Raw genomic sequence first — 21,703 nt, forward strand, 5'->3', positions numbered from 1 at the left:
GTATCCCATCTCAGGGCCCCACCTTAGCAACTGTACGGTATATACTGCTTGGCGCCATCGCTCTCATTCTTTAAGTCCCCCTTGTTCACATCTGGCAGCTGTCAATTTGCCTCCAACACTTTTCCTTTCACTTTTTCCCCATTATGTAGATAGGGCAAAATTGTTTGGTGAATTGGAATGCGTGGGGTTAAAATTTTGCCTCACAACATAGCCTATAATGCTCTCGGGGTCCAGACGTGTGACTTTGCAAAATTTTGTGGCTGCAGCTACGACGGTGCAGATGCCAATACATACATACACTTTTTCCCCATTATGCAGATAGGGGCAAAATTGTTTGGTGAATTGGAATGCGTGGGGTTAAAATTTCACCTCACAACATAGCCTATGACGCTCTCGGGGTCCAGACGTGTGACTGTGCCAAATTTTGTGGCTGTAGCTGCGACGGTGCGGATGCCAATCCCGGACATTCATACATACATACACACCCACACTGAGCTTTATATATTAGATTTGAACAGTTAGGCCTCTTTCACACATCAGGTTTTCGCCGTCAGGCGCGATCCGGCGCTTTTGACAGAAACCGGATCCGGCGAAATGCAATGCCGGATCCGGTTTCCCCCCCATTGACTTGCATTTGCGCCGGATCGCGCCGGATGGCCATGCGTTTCATCCGGTTTTCGCCGGATCCGGCAATGTGTCGCGATCCGGGGTCTGGAAAAAACGGCTACTGTAACGTTTTTTGTCTCCGGCGAAAAAGCCGGACACGCCGGATCCGGCGCGTCTGTCTTTTTCACACAATGAAAGCCTATGAGCACCGCAATGCGCCTGATCCGGTGAAAGCCGGATCCGGTGGCCGGATCCGGTTTTTTTGGTCTGAGCATGCTCAGTAGCTCTGCCCACAAGACATATATAAAAGCAAGACAGTGGGACCCACAGCCACACCCAACATGCCACCCAAGAAAGCAACCAAGCGCAGCAGGAGAAGGCAGGAGACCACTGCAGCACCATCAGCACCACCACCACCCCAAATGGAGCAGCAAATGGAACATGCTGAGGAGGGGAGGCCAGCAGCAGATGAGAGACGGTAATTATCAAATCCCCCATTCCTCCAAACTAGGGCTATTGAATATCAAGATATTCATTGGCCCTTTGTTTCTCTTTATTCAATAGCCGCCCAATAGATGCAGCAGCAGCAGCAGCAATGGCAGCAGCTGGAACACCACCCACAGGCATGGAGTGTGGCCACCAGGAAGACAGCACATCATCTTCTGGGAGCCCTCCCTCGCATCGTCAGCGTTTGACGGTAAGTTTTTATTTCCAAAATCCATCATCTCTGTAATATATGTCTATTCATTGCCTTTTATTTCAAAACAGGATTCACAAGATGAAGAGGAGCTCCCAGAAGAAGAAGGAAGGGGTGGACAGACACCTGGAGTGGGCTCACAATTGGTAAGTTTTTTGCATCAAACGCAGAAACACAACATCACACTACACACAACACATAGAAAACAATGTTCTGCAGACCACACACAGCAAACAAATGCCTACATCCAAAGACATAACATTTTTTGTTTTCTTCTCTAGTCTTCCCAATCTGGTGCTCGGCCAAGAGGTCCTCGCAGTGCCTCCCAGGGTCGTCGGCGACAGCAACGCGGCGGTCACCAGCGTGTAAGTATAAATATTTTAGCTTTGTTTTTTTGCACTTTTTATTTCATTTCTTTTGTGGAGGCTAATTATGTTATTTTTGTCTTTTTCTTTAACAGCCTTCACAGCGTGCTCCCGACTCTGACGGTGAGGATGGAGGACTCGATGTGGACCACCTCATCGATCTCGTCAGAGAAAGGGAGCCACTCTGGAATATGGCTGACCGCCGCCACGCTGACCTTATCGTTACCCGACGACTCTGAGAGGAAATCTGTTCGCTCCTTGTGGGCCGCTGGGAGGACCTCGATGTTCGGGCCCAGATTAAAGAGCGTAAGTATATACAGTACCGGTTGCTTGATGTAAACCAGTGTTTCCCAAACTCCAGTCCTCGTGGTCCCCACGGATCATGTGTTCAGGATTTCTATTTACTATGGAAATCCTGAAAACATGACCCCTGGGGACCATGAGGACTGGAGTTTGTGAAACACTGATGTTGTATACTAACCACTCCTTTCTCGTTTCAGGGAACAGAATTGTGAATCGGTGGCGGTCTGTGAGGGATCGTTTCAAGAAGGAGTTCAATAAAGAGATGCGGGCCCCGAGTGGATCTGGAGGACGCAGGAGCAAGTACAAGTACGCACAAGCCCTGTCGTTCCTCCGGGAAACAATGGTCACTAGAAGGTAAATATTACACACCACATGTGAAAAAAAATGTAAGATGTAACTTTTTTTTTTCAGCCAGGGCCATACCATGTCAGTATTTTAATTGTTTTTTTTTCTCTTTATTCCACAGCACGGTGAGCAGCACTCGGGAGCCTGCATGATTGGACCCTTCTGAGGCGATCCCTGAGGAGACCGGCACCGAGGGACACTTCGACCGCCCCGGTACATCTGCACCTTCCCAGCCTTCCCACACATTCGACCCATCTGTCCCATCCACCAGCACAGGAGCATCGTGGCCGCCTACATTACATGAAGCTGCTGGTGAGGAGATCGCTTTCCCGTTACCCCACCCTTCTGCTCCTGCCACCTCTAGTACACCTGCGGGTACTGGGCGGCAGCGGCAGAAGGGTCAGGAAAAGAGTTATGCGCCAGAGTTCTTGCATCTGAATGCATCTTTCCAGAACTGTCTAAAAGTCTTGTCAGAGCAAATCTCCGCAGGCTTTTCAGCAGATCAACTCCAGCATTCTGGAGGTGAAGACACTTCTGCAAACCATGCATTCAGAAGCAAGATCTTCGCCAAACCACACCTTTTTCAGGTCTGTTGTGGAGCGCATGGCAACACTATCTCCTACCCAGCAGATGCATGTAATGCATTCGTGCCACGGTGCTCTACAGCAGGTTACCTCCCAACCTCCACCTCCCACCACTGTAGTTCCTCCACCTGCACCCCCTCCAGCCACTTTCCATCCTCCCCCTCCTATTACATCTGCACCCCCTCCAGCCACTTTCGATCCTCCCCCTCCTATTACATCTGCACCCCCTCCAGCCACTTTCCATCCTCCCCCTCCTATTACATCTGCACCCCATCCAGCCACTTTCCATCCTCCCCCTCCTATTACATACCAGCAACCTCACCAGTACCAGCAACCTTCCCAGTACCAGCAACCTCCCCAGTACCAGACATCTCCCCACTTCCAGCAACCTGCCCCGTACCAAACTCCTTCCCCGTACCAAACTCCTTCCCCGTACCAAACTCCTTCCCCATACAACTTTCCATCAACATCATCTGCTCCTACAGTCCCTGCCCAACCCTCCACTCCACCGCCCACCACCTCTTCTGCCTCCCACATGTCCACCCATTCTGTAGCTTTTTCCACACCATCACCTCTAACTGTTCCTTCCCCACCACGATCCCAGTCCTCTCTCCACACTCCCTTTGTCGAAGTGTCCCGCAGCCCCTCCAGCAGTATTTCCACCCCACACTACACTGAGTTATAATGTTTTTTTTGTAATAAAAATGCCCATTTGGTTGGTTTCAAACCTTTATTAAAAAAGTTTTTTTAACTTTAAAAACAGTTTACACAAAAAAAAATATTTTAAATAAAAGTTAAATTATTGTTTACACTGGTTGTCTGTCATTTCTTTCTGCGGCGAAATATGTTTAAAAAAAAGGTTAAATACAGGGTATTTAAAAGGTAAAAAGGTATTCAAAACCAGGTATATAACTGTGGGTAAATTTTAGCTTTTTGCCACAGTTGTGTTCCTGGTTGTGTTTGAAGCAAAGTATTTCACCTGAAAAGTTGTGTTTATTGTTGGTGATTTCCTAACAATGTACACAACTTTTGTTAAAAGGTGAAATACTTTGCATAAAACACAACCAGGTACACACCTGTGGCCTAAAGGTAAAAATAGTAAGACCATGACAAGATAGCCAACTTTGGTTGGCAAAGGTATATACTGTTGGTCCAGAAGGTACACAAGTTTGGTTAGGGCACAAATCTTTCACACTCTGTCATCCTGCCAGTGTACTCTGCCTTGAGGTGACATAAAGTATAGTGCAAAATTGTCCCTCATTACTGAAACCGTCACAGAACTTCTAGTGGTAATATTTCCAATGACAACATCCATCTTCGCCAGTAACTTGCTCTTCTCTCCAACCTGCACTTTCTCCTCTACAACCTGTCAAAGAAGGGCTGTAGGAACATGCTATATATAGTTTTCCAGTAGCCAATCCCGTTCGGAAGGCCACAAGGGTCAATTTTAAAAACCAGATCCGGCGTAATCCGTCGAAAAACGGATAGAAAAACGGATGAACCGGATGAGACGGATCCAGTTTTGTCTGTCAAGAACAAGACGGATCCGGCAGGAAACCGGATCCGGCACATCAGGTTTTACAAAACATTTGCCGGATCCGGCATTCCGGCACGACGCCGGATCGCGCCTGACGCCGAAAACCTGATGTGTGAAAGTAGCCTTAAAGAAAAAAAGCTATACTCATGTAGTAGCTGAGCAATTGCACTGACCTGGAGAATCATATTGCCTGGTCAATTTTACAGCATAGTGAACATAGTAAATAAAAATTATGGATTTTCACTCTTTTTGCGATTTCATTGCACTTGGAATTCTTCTGCCGCCTTCCAGTAAATTATATGATAACATGAATGGTGTGATTCAAAAGTACGACTCATTGACAAAAAAACAAGTCCTGATATGGCTATATGGATGGAAAAATAAAAAAAAAAAGTTATTGCTCTTGGAAGAAGGGGAGGAAGAAACAAAAACAAAAGAAAAAAAAAGAAACAACTGCCCTGGATAAGGGGTCATGAGCTGTAAGGATGTGAATATCCTCAAATTAAATTGGAGAGTCTGCACTCTAAGCACATAATAATTATATAAATATATCTTGAATATGTTTTGGTAAACAGCTAAAATGCCAAAACTTGTTGTTTTGAGAAAATGGATAATGGTCTTGGGAGTGCAGGAAATAGACTCATATGAGAGATGGGGTTAAACCACAACGAGTTTCGACGGATCATCCCATCCTCCATTGGAGGTTCTCGGCTGGAGCTGCGGTGGATACCCGACATCCAACCTGCCCCTGGGTTGCTTCTTAAGAGCTCCTTCATGACCACTTATCACTGACTCACTGACTCTTAAAACTTGTTGTTGTAGCTTTATTTGTGAAATCAATCTGAGTTTGATTGTTGTACATTAAAATTACTTTGTAAAAAAACAATACTATTGTATCACCACATTTTGGTACTTTCTGTTGAGAGAGCAGTATGAGGGCTAATATTTTGCACGATGAGTTGTAGATTTTATTGGAACCATTTTGAGTATATATGATTTTTGATTACTTTTTATTCCATCTTTTGTGACAAAAGGAGACATAAAAGTACCAGTTATGTTATTTATTTTTCTTCTTTTGGTTTTCACTCGGTGGGATGAATCGTGTATTCATTTTATAATTTGGGTTATGGGCATGGAGCTACAAAACATGTATGGTATGTATTTATATTTTATTACTATTTGTTGACAGAGCAGTGTGAGGGCAAGTCAAATGCTAGTATTTATTGGTGCCATTTTGCAATTCATGAGCCTTTTTGATAGCTGTTTATTTTTAAATGAAATGATTATAAAACAGCAATTGGGTTTGCTTTTTTTAAATGGTGTTTACTGGGTGGGATAAATTGCTTACTCATTTTATAGTTTGCCATTATGATCACATCAATACAATATATGTGTAGTTTATTTATACTTTATATACTTTATTACGCTCTCAAATTAAAACCTTGTAAAAAATACATAGTGTTACCGTATTCTAAGAGTCATAACATTTTTCTACTTTTTTCAGCAACATGGGTTTATGAGGGCTTGTTCTTGCCAGATGAAATTAAATTTTAGTTGGTGTAATTTTTGGACTGATGTCTTTTTGATTGCTTCTTAAAATTTTTCAAGGCAAAGTAACTTGCATATAGCAATTATGGCTTCTTTTTTATGACGTTCACTGGAATAGCCAAGTGACAAGCTTGCATAGTTATATTGGTTGAAATAGACAAACGTCCATCAAGTTCAATATTTCTCCCCAAGTTACCCATTCTCTATAACATACAATGTCATTTTTGTGAGATACTGTAGACATCTAGCCCTTATTTAAATGGTGATTTAGTGTCTGCCACTATTACCTTTTGTGGTATGAGATTACAATGTCTCCCTACTCTACACTGTAACTTTAAAAAAAACCTCTTCCTTTCTAGCTTTTAGCCTTTTTAACATGCTGGAGAGAAATTTCTGGGTTTCATATCATGAAAGACAGCAATCTTTATGATCATTCATATAGCAACTGATTTCTGTGGATACATTACGATTAGTGATGAGCGGACGTGCTCAGTGATACTACGATATCAGTCGAATATCTGTGTGATCAAATTTGCTTGACACTCGTCAAGCATTGGTTGCCGCTTGCTTTGAATGCTTGAATCTGTGCCCTGCATTTTAGGCGCATGTTACACAGCCAATAAACATGGGGGGATTGCCTGCCAATCATTGCAATGCCGTAGCCATCTAGGAAGTGGCATTAATGTGATTTGCTAGCCGTGTTACCTCATCAGAGGTTGTAAAAGGACTGGCACCACCGCACTCAGCTCACTGATGCCACTGTACAGCTCAGGGACAGTGTACCGATAGATGATACTGCTCAAGCGCCTCCATCCCTTGTTGCTGCAGTCAAAAAAAATGTACACTACAACAAAATGGTGTCAAATGTGGCAAATGTGCAGTGGCATAATCAGCAATCGATTCAGTCAATTTGTGCTTGCGCCGCCCACGTGCACACAGAGAAAATCTGCACTGAAGCTAATAACTCAGTCCCCACAGCAAACTATTTCTCAACGCTGGAATAATGTATTCAACCTCACTTTGTCACCACTGTATTAAAATATAAAATGAACATTACCAATCTGGATGCCTGCATAGTGAGGTAGTATTAGTTTTAGGCGTCGGGTTCCTGTCACTACACAGCGGGAATCCCGAGTCTTGCCTCCAGCGGTCTCCCATTCCTCTCCAGCTGCAGAGGAGGTTGCTCAGCTTTGGCAATGCAGGCTGCTTAGCATCGAGATTCTCCAGGGACTAAGTCCTCATATCAGGCTACTGAGCATGCCCGTGGAGTGATCTTCCATTGGAGATCGAAGGTCACGTGCTCAGATCCTGCTCCTGTTCGGATTGGCCCATCCAAGAAGCCAGGAAGGTCCTGGACGCTCGCAGCTGAAAAGGTTTGCATGGTCACTCAGCCATGCGCTAGGATAGACTGTATCTACAGACTATGTGGAGTGAGTGATGTATGCACGTATGAATGTCTCTGGTGAATGACTCATTAAGAAACCCCTACCCTTGGTACGCATGTGTTGTGCAGCCTAGCCTGCTAGCACCCAGGCTTAGGCGTAGGTAAGTCAGAGGTTGAGTCAGGCATCAGTCCTCATCAGGGACTTGGCACGCCTCTTTGCACGTGCTCCACACTTCATAGCCAGAGTCTATAGCGGCGCTCGTGGCAGCGACGCCACACGCTCAGTGGGCCTAGAGGGACTCTAACCCCGTGTCCTTGGGGTAGAGTTCTGTGGCCGTACACTGTGCACTCTTTTGGCCGGGCTCTGTGAGCTAAACAGGCTCCGGTATCTACATTCAGCGGTTGTGCGGCGCTGTGAATTAACAGAGTTCGCTCCTGTTCACATTGGATGACGTAACCCACGTGTGACTGTTTTCTCACCGCTTAATTCTTCTGCCATTATCTAGCAGCAGTGTACCACCTCTGCACGGTGGACCCCGGGCTGCGAACGCACCTACTACTATTTTATAATTTGGTGCTTTCCGCCAGCCCTAACAAATAGGATGAGAATGTAGGTACATACATAGGGATATTTATTATAGGATACATACCTGCACTGTCTCACCCTATTACTGACATGTGATAGTGCGCAGGCGTCGCCATTTTGATGAAGTGACGTTTTTTTCAACTACGCATGTTAGTATATTAATTATGCAAACTAGGGGCAGGTCACTGAAGGAGCAGTGCCTTGTCAGCACTCTGCATTATGAATATATAATCAGAGCACCACATACATGAACCCCACCTTTGGACACGAGTATATCATTAACTAAAAACTAAAAATAAGGATAAAAAAGAAGAGCAAGATGGATTTAATCAACAAAGGTATCATTTTAATCAGTATAACTTCACCAAACTGACACTGTGTAGGTTACTATGCACAACTCCGCTGATAGGTTCCTTTTGAGTCACCAAGTCAGGAGGACCAGGGTGCGGCAGTGGAAGACAAGGTAGTGGGAACCTGGCATGCAGATAGAGCCCAGCAGCACTGAGAAGGAGGGATTGGAAGCACTGAAAAAGGCAGGAAGAGGCAGTAAGGTGACCAGAGGGAGAAGGCGAGAAAGTGTTCTGCAGGGCACCAGCACTTGTGAATTTCCTCATTAGTCAGGTCATGACCAGTCTGGAACTTTTTAAAGAGAGTTCTGAGACACAAAAGATGAAAGGCAAGGGAAACATATACCATGTACAGCAGAGGCAGGGGAACACTGTCAAATGCCCGGGCAAATTTCATGGCACCCTCCCAGCGTCCAGGCCCTGATGATTGGGTATTATTGGCAAGGAGAGAAAAGTTTTTAAAGATGGTCAGCTTTACCTTGCCAACAAAGCCAGTATACTTCCTAATTCCTCTGCGACATTCAATTATTCGTTCTCAAAGCTGGACACCTGTAATTAGCTGGTATTTTTGCCTGTTAAGAGAAAATACTGAAAGGCTCATTCTGATACAAAATAACAAAGCCAGGATTAGCCCTGCCTTTGCCACACCATCAGATGACAGCAGCAAATAAATCTTTAATATTTGAATGAGTCCCTCCAGTTGTTGCCTTCAAGGGCTTATGGATGAACCTTCTATATTTTTTATGGCTTTGCACTGTGTGCAAAGCATTTATGAGTGTAGAAGTACTGAACTACACTTTCTTAATTTTTTATGAGGCATTTCAGTTGGTGCCTTCAATGGTGTATGATTGACCCTCTTATAATTTATTTTCTGGCTTTGCACTGTGTGCAGAACTTTTATAAGTGTTTAGTACCATAGCTACACTTTGTTCACAATATTTAAATGAGGTTCTGCAGTTGGTGCCTTCAAGAGTGTATGGATGACCCTGCTTGCAATTTTTATTGTAGTCTTTGCACTTAGCGCAAAGCCTTTATGAGTCTAGAAGTACCACTACATGACAATTTGAACAGACTGTGTATGAGGCCCTCCTTTATCTCTAATACAGGGTGTATCTGAGTCCCTCTTCCATTGAAATTTTGGCAGATCTTGCTTTATTCATAAATTACACTTTAATGTCCAATTTTTTAATAAAGATTTAAATTTTGGTTAATTTGAATACATTTTTTTCAATACTTTTTACATTTTGGCTTATATTCAAGTCATTATACAGGAAAGAATGTTATTAACATTTTCTTTCCTGTAAGCTCCAATTTTAAGTCGATTTTGAATGTTTTAATGTCAGTCTTTAAAGTGGAGTAAAATTGTGACACCATTATTCTCAGTCTTGGAGTCCGAGATGCTTCCAGGGGTCCTCCGCATCCTGTTCTCCTTCCATTCAGTGCTTTTTCTATCCATTTCAACATTTTCACTGCCTCTAGATTTCCTAGTAGGGTCTGCTAAAAAAATGCTTTGATTTCCCATGGACTCCTTTTATACTCGTTACTCAAAATGAGCATCCGAACATTAGGAATTACTTTGTTCAAGTAACGAGCATCCGAGCATTTTAGTGCTCGCTCATCCCCAATTACAATTCTTTAACATTTGAAACTGTATAAGGTCTGGTATATTTTAACAACCACTAATGTTTAAAAAACCGATGACAACACAATTGAAAAATCATCTATTTTTTCTAGATGAAAATCATAAAAATATGTATATTCTCATGGGAACAAACCAATGGATTGCAGAAACAATCATTTAATTTTCCAGAGGAATAGTTGTTCTACATGCAAAACTGATTAATGAATTGTAGTCGTTTTGCAGGAACAGAACAAAATAGCAAACAAACAAAATAAAGCAACTGAAGATCATGATACAAAAATGTAAGAAAAATCTAGCAGAATATTATTTTATTTAAATTTTTACCTTAATAAATTAATTGGTAGACTGGTACTAAAGGGGAAAAATATGTGTTTTTCACATAATAATAATAATAATAATAATAATAATAATCTTTATTTATATAGCGCCAACATATTCCGCAGCGCTTTACAGTTTAACAGTTTCAAAACACAAGTCACAATACAATAATTCAAGCAAAATAATTGGTTATTTTTAGAAACGTTCTTCACTCTATATACCAATTTTTCTGTTTTCCTTTAATGAAAGGGTTTCTAGCAGGCTATATTATTGATATTATGTAGACTTTAGCTGTACATTTAAGCAGAACTGTCAGGTTGGTGAAGATTGTGTCACAGTGTCATCTAGCTACCAACTGCAGCAAAAAATAAACAGCGTAATGACTTCAAGTGCATGAATTTACATGTGGATTCACAAAAGCATAAAGATCCGTTATTATGTGACAGGTACATCAGAATAGATACATTTCAGTACATTTTCTTCATACAAAATAAAATATAGACAGTGTTTTCAGAACTAAGGAGCCACATATGAGTGACATTTTTTATAGCTATATTCTTGGACTGGAAGCTCAAAAGGGGAATGCTGTAAGCTTAACAATAAGTACAGTCATATATAAAATGATCACTCGCTTCAAATCAATAGTTTACAGAAATCCCACTTAATTTATTCTCTAGTTTTCTTAAGAAGTTGTATATAAAAAACAGGACTACAAACAGTTTTCATTTGAATTTAAACTGTACTACTAAATTGTTATGTACACGTGGTAGTAAGCATGGAGACAAAACATCTAACTATGAAAAAACTGCACAAATCCCACCCACTATGGTATTCAGTATTCAGGCCCTTGTGGCTTCAGAGCAACTTTGATAAACTCTGAAGGTAAAAACTAGAGAAGAAAACTTTGACCTGGCTCCCTAAAAGGCCGTCTAGTATATCACATACTGTGAAGGAAATAATAATTTGATCTTTTGCTAATTTTGTAAGTTTTCCCACTGACATAAACATGAACAGTCTATAATTTTAAAGGTAGGTTAATTTTAACATTTGCATTTTGCAGTGAGAAATAAGTATTTGATCCCCTACCAACTATTAAGAGTTCTGGCTCCTACAAACCGGTTAAACGCTACTAATCAACTTGTGACCTGAATTAAACACAGCTGTCTTACATAGTCAACTTTATAAAAAACTCCTGTCCACAGACAATTAATCAGTCAGACTCTAAGCTCTACAACATGGGCAAGACGAAAGAGATTTCTAAGGATGTCAGGGACAAGTTCATAGACCTGCACAAAGCCGGAATGGGCTACAAAACCATACGTAAGGCACTGGGTGACAAGGAGACAACTGTTGGTGCAATAGTAAGAAAATGGAAGAAATACAAACTGTCTGTCAATCCACATCGATCTGGGGCACCATGTAAAATTTCGCCTCGTGGGCTGTCCTTGATCATGAGGAAGATGAGAGATCAGCCTAAAACTACACAGGGGGAACTTGTTAATGATCTCAAGGCAGCTGGGACCACAGTCACCAAGAAAATCATTAGTAACACATTACACTGTAAAAGTTTAAAATCCTGCAATGCCCGCAAAGTCCCTCTGCTCAAGACAGCACCTGTGCAGGCTCATCTGAAGTTTGCAAATGAACATCTTGATGATTCTGTGAGTGATGGGGAGAAGGTGCTGTGGTTATATGAGACTAAAATAGAGCTCTTTGGCATTAGGGTGATCAATGAGTGGAACAGGCTGTCACGAGAGGTCATGAGTTCTCCTACAATAAAAGTCTTCAAACAGAGGCTGGACAGACATCTGTCTGGGATGATATAGTGAATCCTGCTTTGAGCAGGGGGTTGGACCAGATGACCCAAGAGGTCCTTTCCAACTCTTCCATTCTATGATTTTTTAACTCAACTCGCTGTGCTTGGAGGAAGAGAAATGCTGCCTATGACCCAAAGAACACCATCCCCACTGTCAAGCATGGAGGTGGAAACATTATATTTTGGGGGTTTTTTCTTTGCTAAGGGCAGAGGACTACTTCACCACATCATTGGGAGAATGGATGGAGCCATGTACCGTAAAATCCTGAGTGACAACCTCCTTCCCTCTGCCAGAACATTAAAATTGGGTTGTGGCTGGGTCTTCCAGCAAGACAATGACCCAAAACATACAGCCAAGGCAACAAAGGATTGGTTCAAAAAGAAACACATTAATGTCATGGAGTGGCCTTGCCAGTCTCCAGACCTAAATCACATAGAAAGCTTAAGGACGAAGTTGAAGCTCCAATTTGCCAAGCGACAGCCTCAAAATCTTAATGATTTAGAGATAATCTGCAAAGAGGAGTGGACCAAAATTCCTCCTGACATATGTGCAAACCTTATCACCAACTACATAAAACGTCCGACTGCTGTGCTTGCCAGCAAGCGTTTTGCCACTAAGTGTTAAGTCTTGTTTGCAGAGGGATCAAATACTTATTTCTCACTGCAAAATGCAAATAAATTTATATAATTTATACAATGTGATTTTCTGGATTTTATTTATGATATTCTATCTCTCAATGTTAAAATTAACCTACCCTATAGACTGTTCATGTCTTTGTCAGTGGACAAACTTACAAAATCAGAAAGGGATCAAATAATTATTTCCTTCACTATACATATAAGGGATAAAGGGAGAGCGCAGCTTAAGAAAGAAACCCCAGCACTAAACTTACAGTTTAAATTTACCAAATGGCTGTGATATTTCAGCTTTTGTTTCTTAATAAATTTGCAAAAATTTCTACGTTTCTGTTTTTTTCAGTCAAGATGGGGTGCAGAGTGTACATTAATGAGAAAAAAATGAACTTTTTTGAATTTACCAAATGGCTGCAACGAAATATAAAGGGTTCTGAATACTTTCCGTGCCCACTGTATATGAATAGATACTCAGAAGTAGCCCTAGAACTCCAAGCAGAAACCATTAAAGATTATGACCAGGAGATAAGACAAGGGAGGGGTAGGTTTAAATAGTAGCACCTGCAGAGTGATAGGACAAGCTAGATAACAGATGAAAAACACCTGCTGTCTGAAAGGAATGGAATAAGGCAATAATTAACACCCAGATGGAGACAGTACCTGTTGTGGCTCAGCGGACAAAGACACCAACATAAGAGAACAGGACCTCCGGAATGAATCCTGAGGCATGACATGAACACATCCAATGTACTAGACTGGAAAAGTCACATTGTCAAAAAACTTTGCACATAGATAGAATTACATTGAGAAATTAAGTTCCTTTCTATTTTGCATTCAATGTATTTTGAACGTTTTCGGTCTTAATTCAGACCTTTTTCAGAAATAAATGGCAAAGGCATGTACAGAAAAAAGAGTGGGTGTCATACAATCAACTGACAGATTAGTAACCAGAACATGCAAAAAGGAAAATGGATTCATAATAGACAATTTCTTCTTCTTTCAGATAGAGCTGCACACAGCATAGAGCTGGAGTGCGCAGGACTGAGCATGTGCATAGAGGTCAGTCTGAGGATATTTATTATCATGATGCAATAGTGGTGCCGTGCCCAAGCTGAAATGTAAAAAGAGGAGGGAATGGAGAGGGAAAGTGGAAGTACTGGAGTGATTGTGGTGAGTCTTAGGAGTTAAAGGGACCAGTGGTTAAAGAGAACATCAGTATAGCATATCCCTTCTAAAGCCACATGATTTTTTTAACTGTATGGGATGAAAGTTGAAGTAAAGTTTAAGGGAATTATGTGAATGCATACCTGTAGAAGAGTATGTGATATGGATAAAAGGGTATACATCTTAATCAGGGACCGGCGGTTAAAGAGATCCTCAGAAAGTACACAATGCACATAGCGCTCTCCATAGTGACTCAGTTTGTAACCCTTTGCGCATTTTTACCCAGGTTCCCCTTTCTCCACAGCATTTAGGTAACTTCATTATATAACTTTGCCTGTCTGGACGCTCATTCCAAGGGCTGCCACATATCTTTCCTCTTTGTATCCCATGACATGAACCATGTATGATACTAATATGATCTCAGCCTCACCCTCCCAAGTACAATGAGACCGCTTAGAATCACCATTATTCTCCTGGATGTCTGCACTGAAAATTCTAGGATTCTCTGCACCCATTCACCCTTTTTCAAATGGAATAACCAAATGGACTCTCTCCCCAGTTCTCCCACAGGATGTCCCTGTATTCTTTTTACCATATCTTCTTGTCATAACAGCAAGTGTAACCTTTACTTCCTTTTTCCCCATTCCCCCTTTTCTTTTATAATTTCCGTTACTGTATACTGCAGAATGTTAATTAACTCTCTGTACAGTATTATTGTGGCATTTTATATATATTTAAGATATATTCTCTGAAATAGCAAGAAATTTTTTATTATGAATCCATTTTGCTTTTTAAATGTTCTGGATATGAATCTGTTAGTTCATTGTATGACACCCCCTCTTTATTTTCTAAACATCCCCTTCCATTTTGTTCTGATGAAGGTCTGGATTATGTTCAAAATACATTGAATGCAAATTAAAAAGGAACTTCATTTCTCTATGTAATTCAGAGTGCCATGTTTTTTGACATTGTGACTTACGGGCTGGATACCCTACTTGGGCACCTTAATCACCGACCCAAGAGTGCCGTATATGACTTTTTACTTTAGACTGGAAATGTATCAGGAAATGCACACAGATCCCTTTCTCTATTTTTTTAGAGACTCTTCAAAATGTCATTTTATAAGCTTGCTTTAGGGGTATGCAGCTTGTACGCATGGCTCTAGACATATCACATATCGTTACTGAAGGTTTTACCAATGGAACTGATGACCTAGGCAACACAAATTTAGACGTCTTACATAGATACTTTACAGCTTAATTTTTACCCTTGATAATGTGATATTTTGGCATTATTTAGTATGTGCATATCATGTGACATTTATAGCAAGTACTATAATTGTAAAGAAACAGATTCATACCATGATAAGAAAATGTGAGATAACCTTTATGTTCTTACCTGTCAATGATGCCACATAAATCAATCTGAAGGTCACTGAAATTACCGAGCATACTTTGCTGTACTTGAATAAGGTCAATCACTTTTGAGGCAATGGAAATTAATTTCATGCATCCAAGAAAAGTAGTAACAGGTTTAATACACTCATGCAGAGAACTGTTGATGGGACAACCTAAAGAAAAGAAAATATATTTGTATATTTGAAAATAATTATACATAAGATGCTTTTACAAATGTGCAACATATGGTTAATGCTACAACAACCTACCATTTATTTGCCATATAATTAATATTAGGCTTATACTGGGTTCACACACTTTGTTGCTAAGCTTACATTTAAACTAACTGAAAGAAAAATGATTGCATCAATGTGCATCCTTTTGAATACATTGCCTTAAGTTTGTATTTAATCCGTCACTGAAATGGCTCAAGGATATGCAAAATACTTATATTCTGCATCCCGTAAACCTCTGATGATGATGGAATGAATAATATGAAAAATGTAGCACTCCAGATACCGATGCAAAAAGACTTATTTCATGTGATAACAACTGTGTTGCCATCTCTATATATAAAAATGAATGTGTGTGTGTATCACCAACCAATCACGAAGCATCTCTCATTTCACCAGAGCTGTTCAAAAGAAGCTGAGCTGTAATTGGTTGCTATCAGCAACAGTTTATCTTGCAAACAATCACGAAGCATCTCTCATTTCACCAGAGCTGGTTAAAAGAAGCTGAACTGTGATTGGTTGCTTTGACCAACAGTTTTCCCACTTGACAACACCTGAGCAGACACTGACATGGTGGGAGAAATCTAGCATCTTCGGGAACATAAGCTCCCAGACATTGTCTGCCTCACTGAAAGAAGCAGAGAGCACATGACAGAAATGAATCCCCCCTCCCGTTCCTATATACCCATCACACATCCTCCATCTCATAGGCACATCTTCCCTCTTAAAGGGATCGTTGGTATGGAAGTCAGAGCAAATCCATCCAGCACTTTGGTTTTGACCCCAGGCCTCTCTTAAAGGGATCCCCGGTATGGAAGTTAGGACAGTTTCACTCAGCTTTGTGGTTCTGACCCCAGGGCCTCTTAAAGGGATCATTGGTATGGAATTTAGGGAAAATCCACTCTGCGCTTTGGTACTGACCCCAGGCCCTTCATAAAGGGATCTCCGGTATGGAAGTTAGGGCAAATCCATCCATCACTTTAACTCTGAACCCAGGCCTCTCTTAAAGGGATCCCCAGTATGGAAGTCAGGGAAATTGCCTTCAAATGCTCTGGTACTGACCCCAGACTTTCTTAAAGGAATCTCCTGTATGGAAGTTAGGGCAAATCCCTCAGCACTATGATTCTGATCCCAGGCTCTCTTAAAGGGATCCCCAGTATGGAAGTTAGGGCAAATCCACTCAGCACACTGGTTCTGACCCAAGTCCCCTCTTAAAGGGATCCTTGGTACGGAAGTGAGGGAAAATCCATTCTGCGATTTGGTACTGACCCCAGGCCCCTCTTATAGGAATCTCCGGTATGGAAGTTAGGGTAAATCCCTCAGCATTCTGATTCTCACCCCAGGCTTTTATTAAAGTGATCATTGGTATGGAAGTCAGAGCAAATCCACTCAGCGCTTTGGTTCTGATGCCAGGCCTCTCTTAAAGGGATCCCCAGTATGGAAGTTAGGACCATTCCACTCAGTGCTCTGGTTCTGACTCAAGGCTGACGGGATGATGTGGGATATTAGTGGTAGTTGTCTGGTGGCTCTGGCTGATGGGATGATGTGGGATATTATGGGTAGTAGTCCGGTAGCTCTGGCTGACAGGATGATGTGGGATATAAGTGGTAGTAGTCCGTTGGCTCTGACAGACGGGATGATGTGGGATATTAGGGGTAGTAGTCCAGTGGCTCTGGCTGATCGGATGATGTTGGATATTAATGGTAGTAGTCCGGTAGTTCTGGCTGACGGGATGATGTTGGATATTAGTGGTAGTTGTCCAGTGACTCTGGCTGACAGGATGATGTGGAATATTATAGTGAATGCGGCTATGCGGAGTGGGTGGGGCTATACAGTCATATGTAAAAGTTTGGGCACCCCTATTAATGTTAACCTTTTTTCTTTATAACAATTTTGGTTTTTGCAACAGCTATTTCAGTTTCATATATCTAATAACTGATGGACTCAGTTATATTTCTGGATTCAAATGAGGTTTATTGTACTAACAGAAAATGTGCAATCTGCATTTAAACAAAATTTGACCGGTGCAAAAGTATGGGCACCCTTATCATTTTCTTGATTTGAACACTCCTAACTACTTTTTACTGACTTCCTGAAGCACTAAATTGGTTTTGTAACCTCATTGAGCTTTGAACTTCATAGCCAGTTGTATCAAATCATGAGAAAAGGTATTTAATGTGGCCACTTGCAAGTAGTTCTCCTATTTGATTCTCCTATGAAGAGTGACATCATGGGCTCCTCAAAACAACTCTCAAATGATCTGAAAACAAAGATTATTCAACATAGCTTTTCAGGGGAAGGATACAAAAAGTTGTCTCAGAGATTTAACCAGTCAGTTTCCACTGTGAGGAACATAGTAAGGAAATGGAAGAACACAGGTACAGTTCTTGTTAAGCCCAGAAGTGGCAGGCCAAGAAAAATATCAGAAAGACAGAGAAGAAGAATGGTGAGAACAGTCAAGGACAATCCACAGACCACCTCCAAAGACCGGCAGCATCATCTTGCTGCAGATGGTGTCACTGTGCATCGGTCAACAATACAGCGCACTTTGCACAAGGAGAAGCTGTATGGGAGAGTGATGCGAAAGAAGCCGTTTCTGCAAGCACGCCACAAACAGAGTCGCCTGAGGTATGCAAAAGCACATTTGGACAAGCCAGTTACATTTTGGAAGAAGGTCCTGTGAACTGATGAAACAAAGATTGAGTTGTTTGGTCATACAAAAAGGCGTTATGCATGCGCTGTATTGTTGACCGATGCACAGTGACACCATCTGCAGCAAGATGATGCTGCAGGTCTTTGGAGGTGGTCTGTGGATTGTCCTTGACTGTTCTCACCATTCTTCTTCTCTGCCTTTCTGATATTTTTCTTGGCCTGCCACTTCTGGGCTTAACAAGAACTGTACCTGTGTTCTTCCATTTCCTTACTATGTTCCTCACAGTGGAAACTGACTGGTTAAATCTCTGAGACAACTTTTTGTATCCTTCCCCTGAAAAGCTATGTTGAATAATCTTTGTTTTCAGATCATTTGAGAGTTGTTTTGAGGAGCCCATGATGCCACTCTTCATAGGAGAATCAAATAGGAGAACTTCTTGCAAGTGGCCACTTTAAATACCTTTTCTCATGATTTGATACACCTGGCTATGAAGTTCAAAGCTCAATGAGGTTACAAAACCAATTTAGTGCTTCAGGAAGTCAGTAAAAAGTAGTTAGGAGTGTTCAAATCAAGAAAATGATAAGGGTGCCCATACTTTTGCACCGGTCAAATTTTGTTTAAATGCAGATTGCACATTTTCTGTTAGTACAATAAACCTCATTTGAATCCAGAAATATAACTGAGTCCATCAGTTATTAGATATATGAAACTGAAATACCTGTTGCAAAAACCAAAATTGTTATAAAGAAAAAAGGTTAACATTAATAGGGGTGCCCAAACTTTTACATATGACTGTATACTCAGCTTTATATATATATATATATATATATATATATATATGGATATAATCATTATAATTTGTTATAACTAACCGTAGTTAGTTACTATGCCCAGGCAGCGCAGGGGCTCTTCAGCTAATAAATAATATTTTTGATGTTTCGGCCCCAAAGGCCTTCCTCAGAACAGAGAATGGAAATGAATGTGAATGGCTGGAGTCACACAGCATAAGGTCATACAGGAAGAGTTCATATAGAAGCAGTGCTAGAGTATAGCATCATGGCGCATGGGGGAAAAGCGCTGAATGATGTAGTGAAGTTTGTGTGGAACTTCATTGGGATGCTTTATGGCAGTCTCTGCCATTTCACCTATACAAACAGAGCACCATGCAGCACTATTATTTCTGGTGACTTATAGTCACCTTAATAGAAGCTAAAATGCCTTATTAGAGTCAACATGGTTGATCTGTCACCATTTGGGCCCATCATGTAAAGATTGCATTTCCTGCATGATGGGTGTATGTAAGTGTAAACAGCCCAACAAAGGAAGAAAAAAAACACAACATAAATTTGACTGTCATCTCCAAAGTTCATGAATTCATTCCAAGATATCCATTTCTTCCTTTATTTCCTGGATTTATCTAAATTCCCTAAAGCCAGGAATTGAGCTGTAAGCTCTGAACTCTATACCAAGGCTGCAGAATCATTAAAATGATGCTGCTTGACTGACCTTCATCTTTTATACTAGCAGTGATGGCAACATTAATTGGCTGCAAAAGACCATGTGATGTAATAACTGTAAGGCATTATGGGGATGCCTGCCCAGTCACACTTGATGTTATTAGTACTCTCTCTAAAAGGCAATCATTAGCAGTGTGTGAAATTGCATCAGTTTTTTTTGTCAATATTCAAGAATCAAATTGAAAAGTGTTTGAATAAGCTGAAACCTGTCAATTTGAAAATTTACAGTACACATGCTTAGGAGACTCAGATTAACCCTTTCAGAGCAGATGAACTGCCATTTTAGCAGAGTATCCCTTTAGAAATAGCTATATTCTCCTTCTATAGATTAGAGTAGCTACAATGACGAACAAAAGGGTAACAATGTTTTTAACTTTTGACTTTTAGGCTCCATATCTCACCATCCACTACTGTTTCGAACATGAGATTACCATCATTTTTAGACAAACATCTTGGGTATCTTATACATAAATTTGACTTGCAACTATTTAGCATATGATTAGTTATGCGAATACTTGTCATGTAATTGCATTGCTACCTTTTTGCTCCTTGTGGTGGAAAAATTGTTTTCTTACTGTATACTACAAAATTCAACCTGTTCTCACATTTCCTAATAGTTCAGTGTGCTATTAAGTTGATTCCAAAGTGAAAGGTTCAAATCGAAAGTCATGAAGCTTTCCCAAGAAAATAGAAACCGCATCACCCAGCTCATTGAAAACTGTCTCTCAGCCAAGAAAATTTCCAAACTGCATCATGCAAGTGCCATGACAATTGGAGGAACACAAAATTAAGTCTGACCATCCATTCAAAAGCCAAGAGGTGGACGTCCATGCAAAATATCCGACTCAACAAGTTGGTTCATCACAAGGTCTATCAGTTCTGGTGCGACAAATACGGCAGTGAAGGTGGCTCATATGCTACATAATAATGAGATCATAGACATCCATGCAAGCACCATGCAACACAAGTCTGAAATGGTGGCCCGAAAAAAGGTGAAGAAGCCTCAACGTCAATACCATCATAAGAAGCATAGGCTTGAATTTGCAAAAAATATGAAAAGTGGAAGTAGAATATTGGAAACAGGTGATCTGGAGCAATGAGGTGAAAATCAATAGACTCAGTTCTGATGGGGCAAATGGATCTGAAGAAAAAAGGAAACCAGTGCAAATTAATTGAGAAAATGAAGAAATTGTTAGATTTAGTGGAGGAAGCCTTATGATATGAAGTTGTTTCACAGCCAAAAGTGTTGGATACTTATCCAGGATCAATGGTGGTCTCAATGCTGAGCTACGTGTGAGTATCCTACAAAATTAATTACTTCATACCCTCAAGTACTAGAGGTATGAAAAGGATGACATAGTGTCCCAGTCGAACAATGACCCGAAGCATGCATCGAGATTGGTGAAGAAATGGTTCAATGACAATGATGTAGTGGTGCCGGATTGGCTTCCACAGTCCCCAGACCTCAGCCCAATCAAAAACTTGTGTGTAGAGTTGAATAAAAAACTGTATACATATTCAAGTGGGTTGACCAGTATGCACCAACTTTTGGAATGTGTAGAAGAGAACTGGGATCAGATTTTGGTCGAGACATGCTTGAATCTCATCGAGAGCATGCCCAAAAGGATTCAGGCAGTGTTGAAAGCCAAAGGTAGATTTAAAAAGCTAACAAAATAATGCAAATTAAAATTTCTATTTTAGGAGTAAAACAGTAACAATGCAGTGACATGACAATAATCTGCATAGCTAGTCATATACAAAATTGTTCCAAGTCAAATATGTATGAGATATCCAAGATGATTGTCTATAAAATGATGGTAGTTTCACATTTGAAACAGAAGTGGATGTTGAGATGTGGAGCCTGAAAATTCAAATGTTTAAAACATTGTTGTTACCCTTTTCCTCATCAGTGTATGTCCTATTCCTTTAACTAGGCTGCATAGTCTACCAGGATGTAATTACAGGTCTGATAAGTAACAATGTTCTATATGAAGTATAAATCAGGTTCTAAGTAGGAAATGAAGGACA

At 40.9% G+C, this 21,703-nt stretch overlaps 1 protein-coding gene across 2 annotated transcripts in view; it reads right to left on the minus strand.

Annotated features, from left to right (window-relative positions):
- Positions 1 to 21,703, minus strand: part of CNTNAP4 (contactin associated protein family member 4) — a 1,095,419-nt gene that overhangs the window by 557,114 nt on the left and 516,602 nt on the right. For both annotated transcript variants that reach the window (XM_073575315.1, XM_073575314.1), the window contains exon 10: positions 15,274 to 15,445. In XM_073575315.1, the coding sequence (XP_073431416.1) occupies positions 15,274 to 15,445 (172 nt within the window). The remainder of the gene's footprint in view (positions 1 to 15,273; positions 15,446 to 21,703) is intronic.

The sequence above is a fragment of the Dendrobates tinctorius genome, unplaced genomic scaffold (assembly GCF_039654945.1).
Source record: "Dendrobates tinctorius isolate UK_male_01 unplaced genomic scaffold, ASM3965494v1 ptg000044l, whole genome shotgun sequence".
Taxonomy (NCBI): domain Eukaryota; kingdom Metazoa; phylum Chordata; class Amphibia; order Anura; family Dendrobatidae; genus Dendrobates; species Dendrobates tinctorius.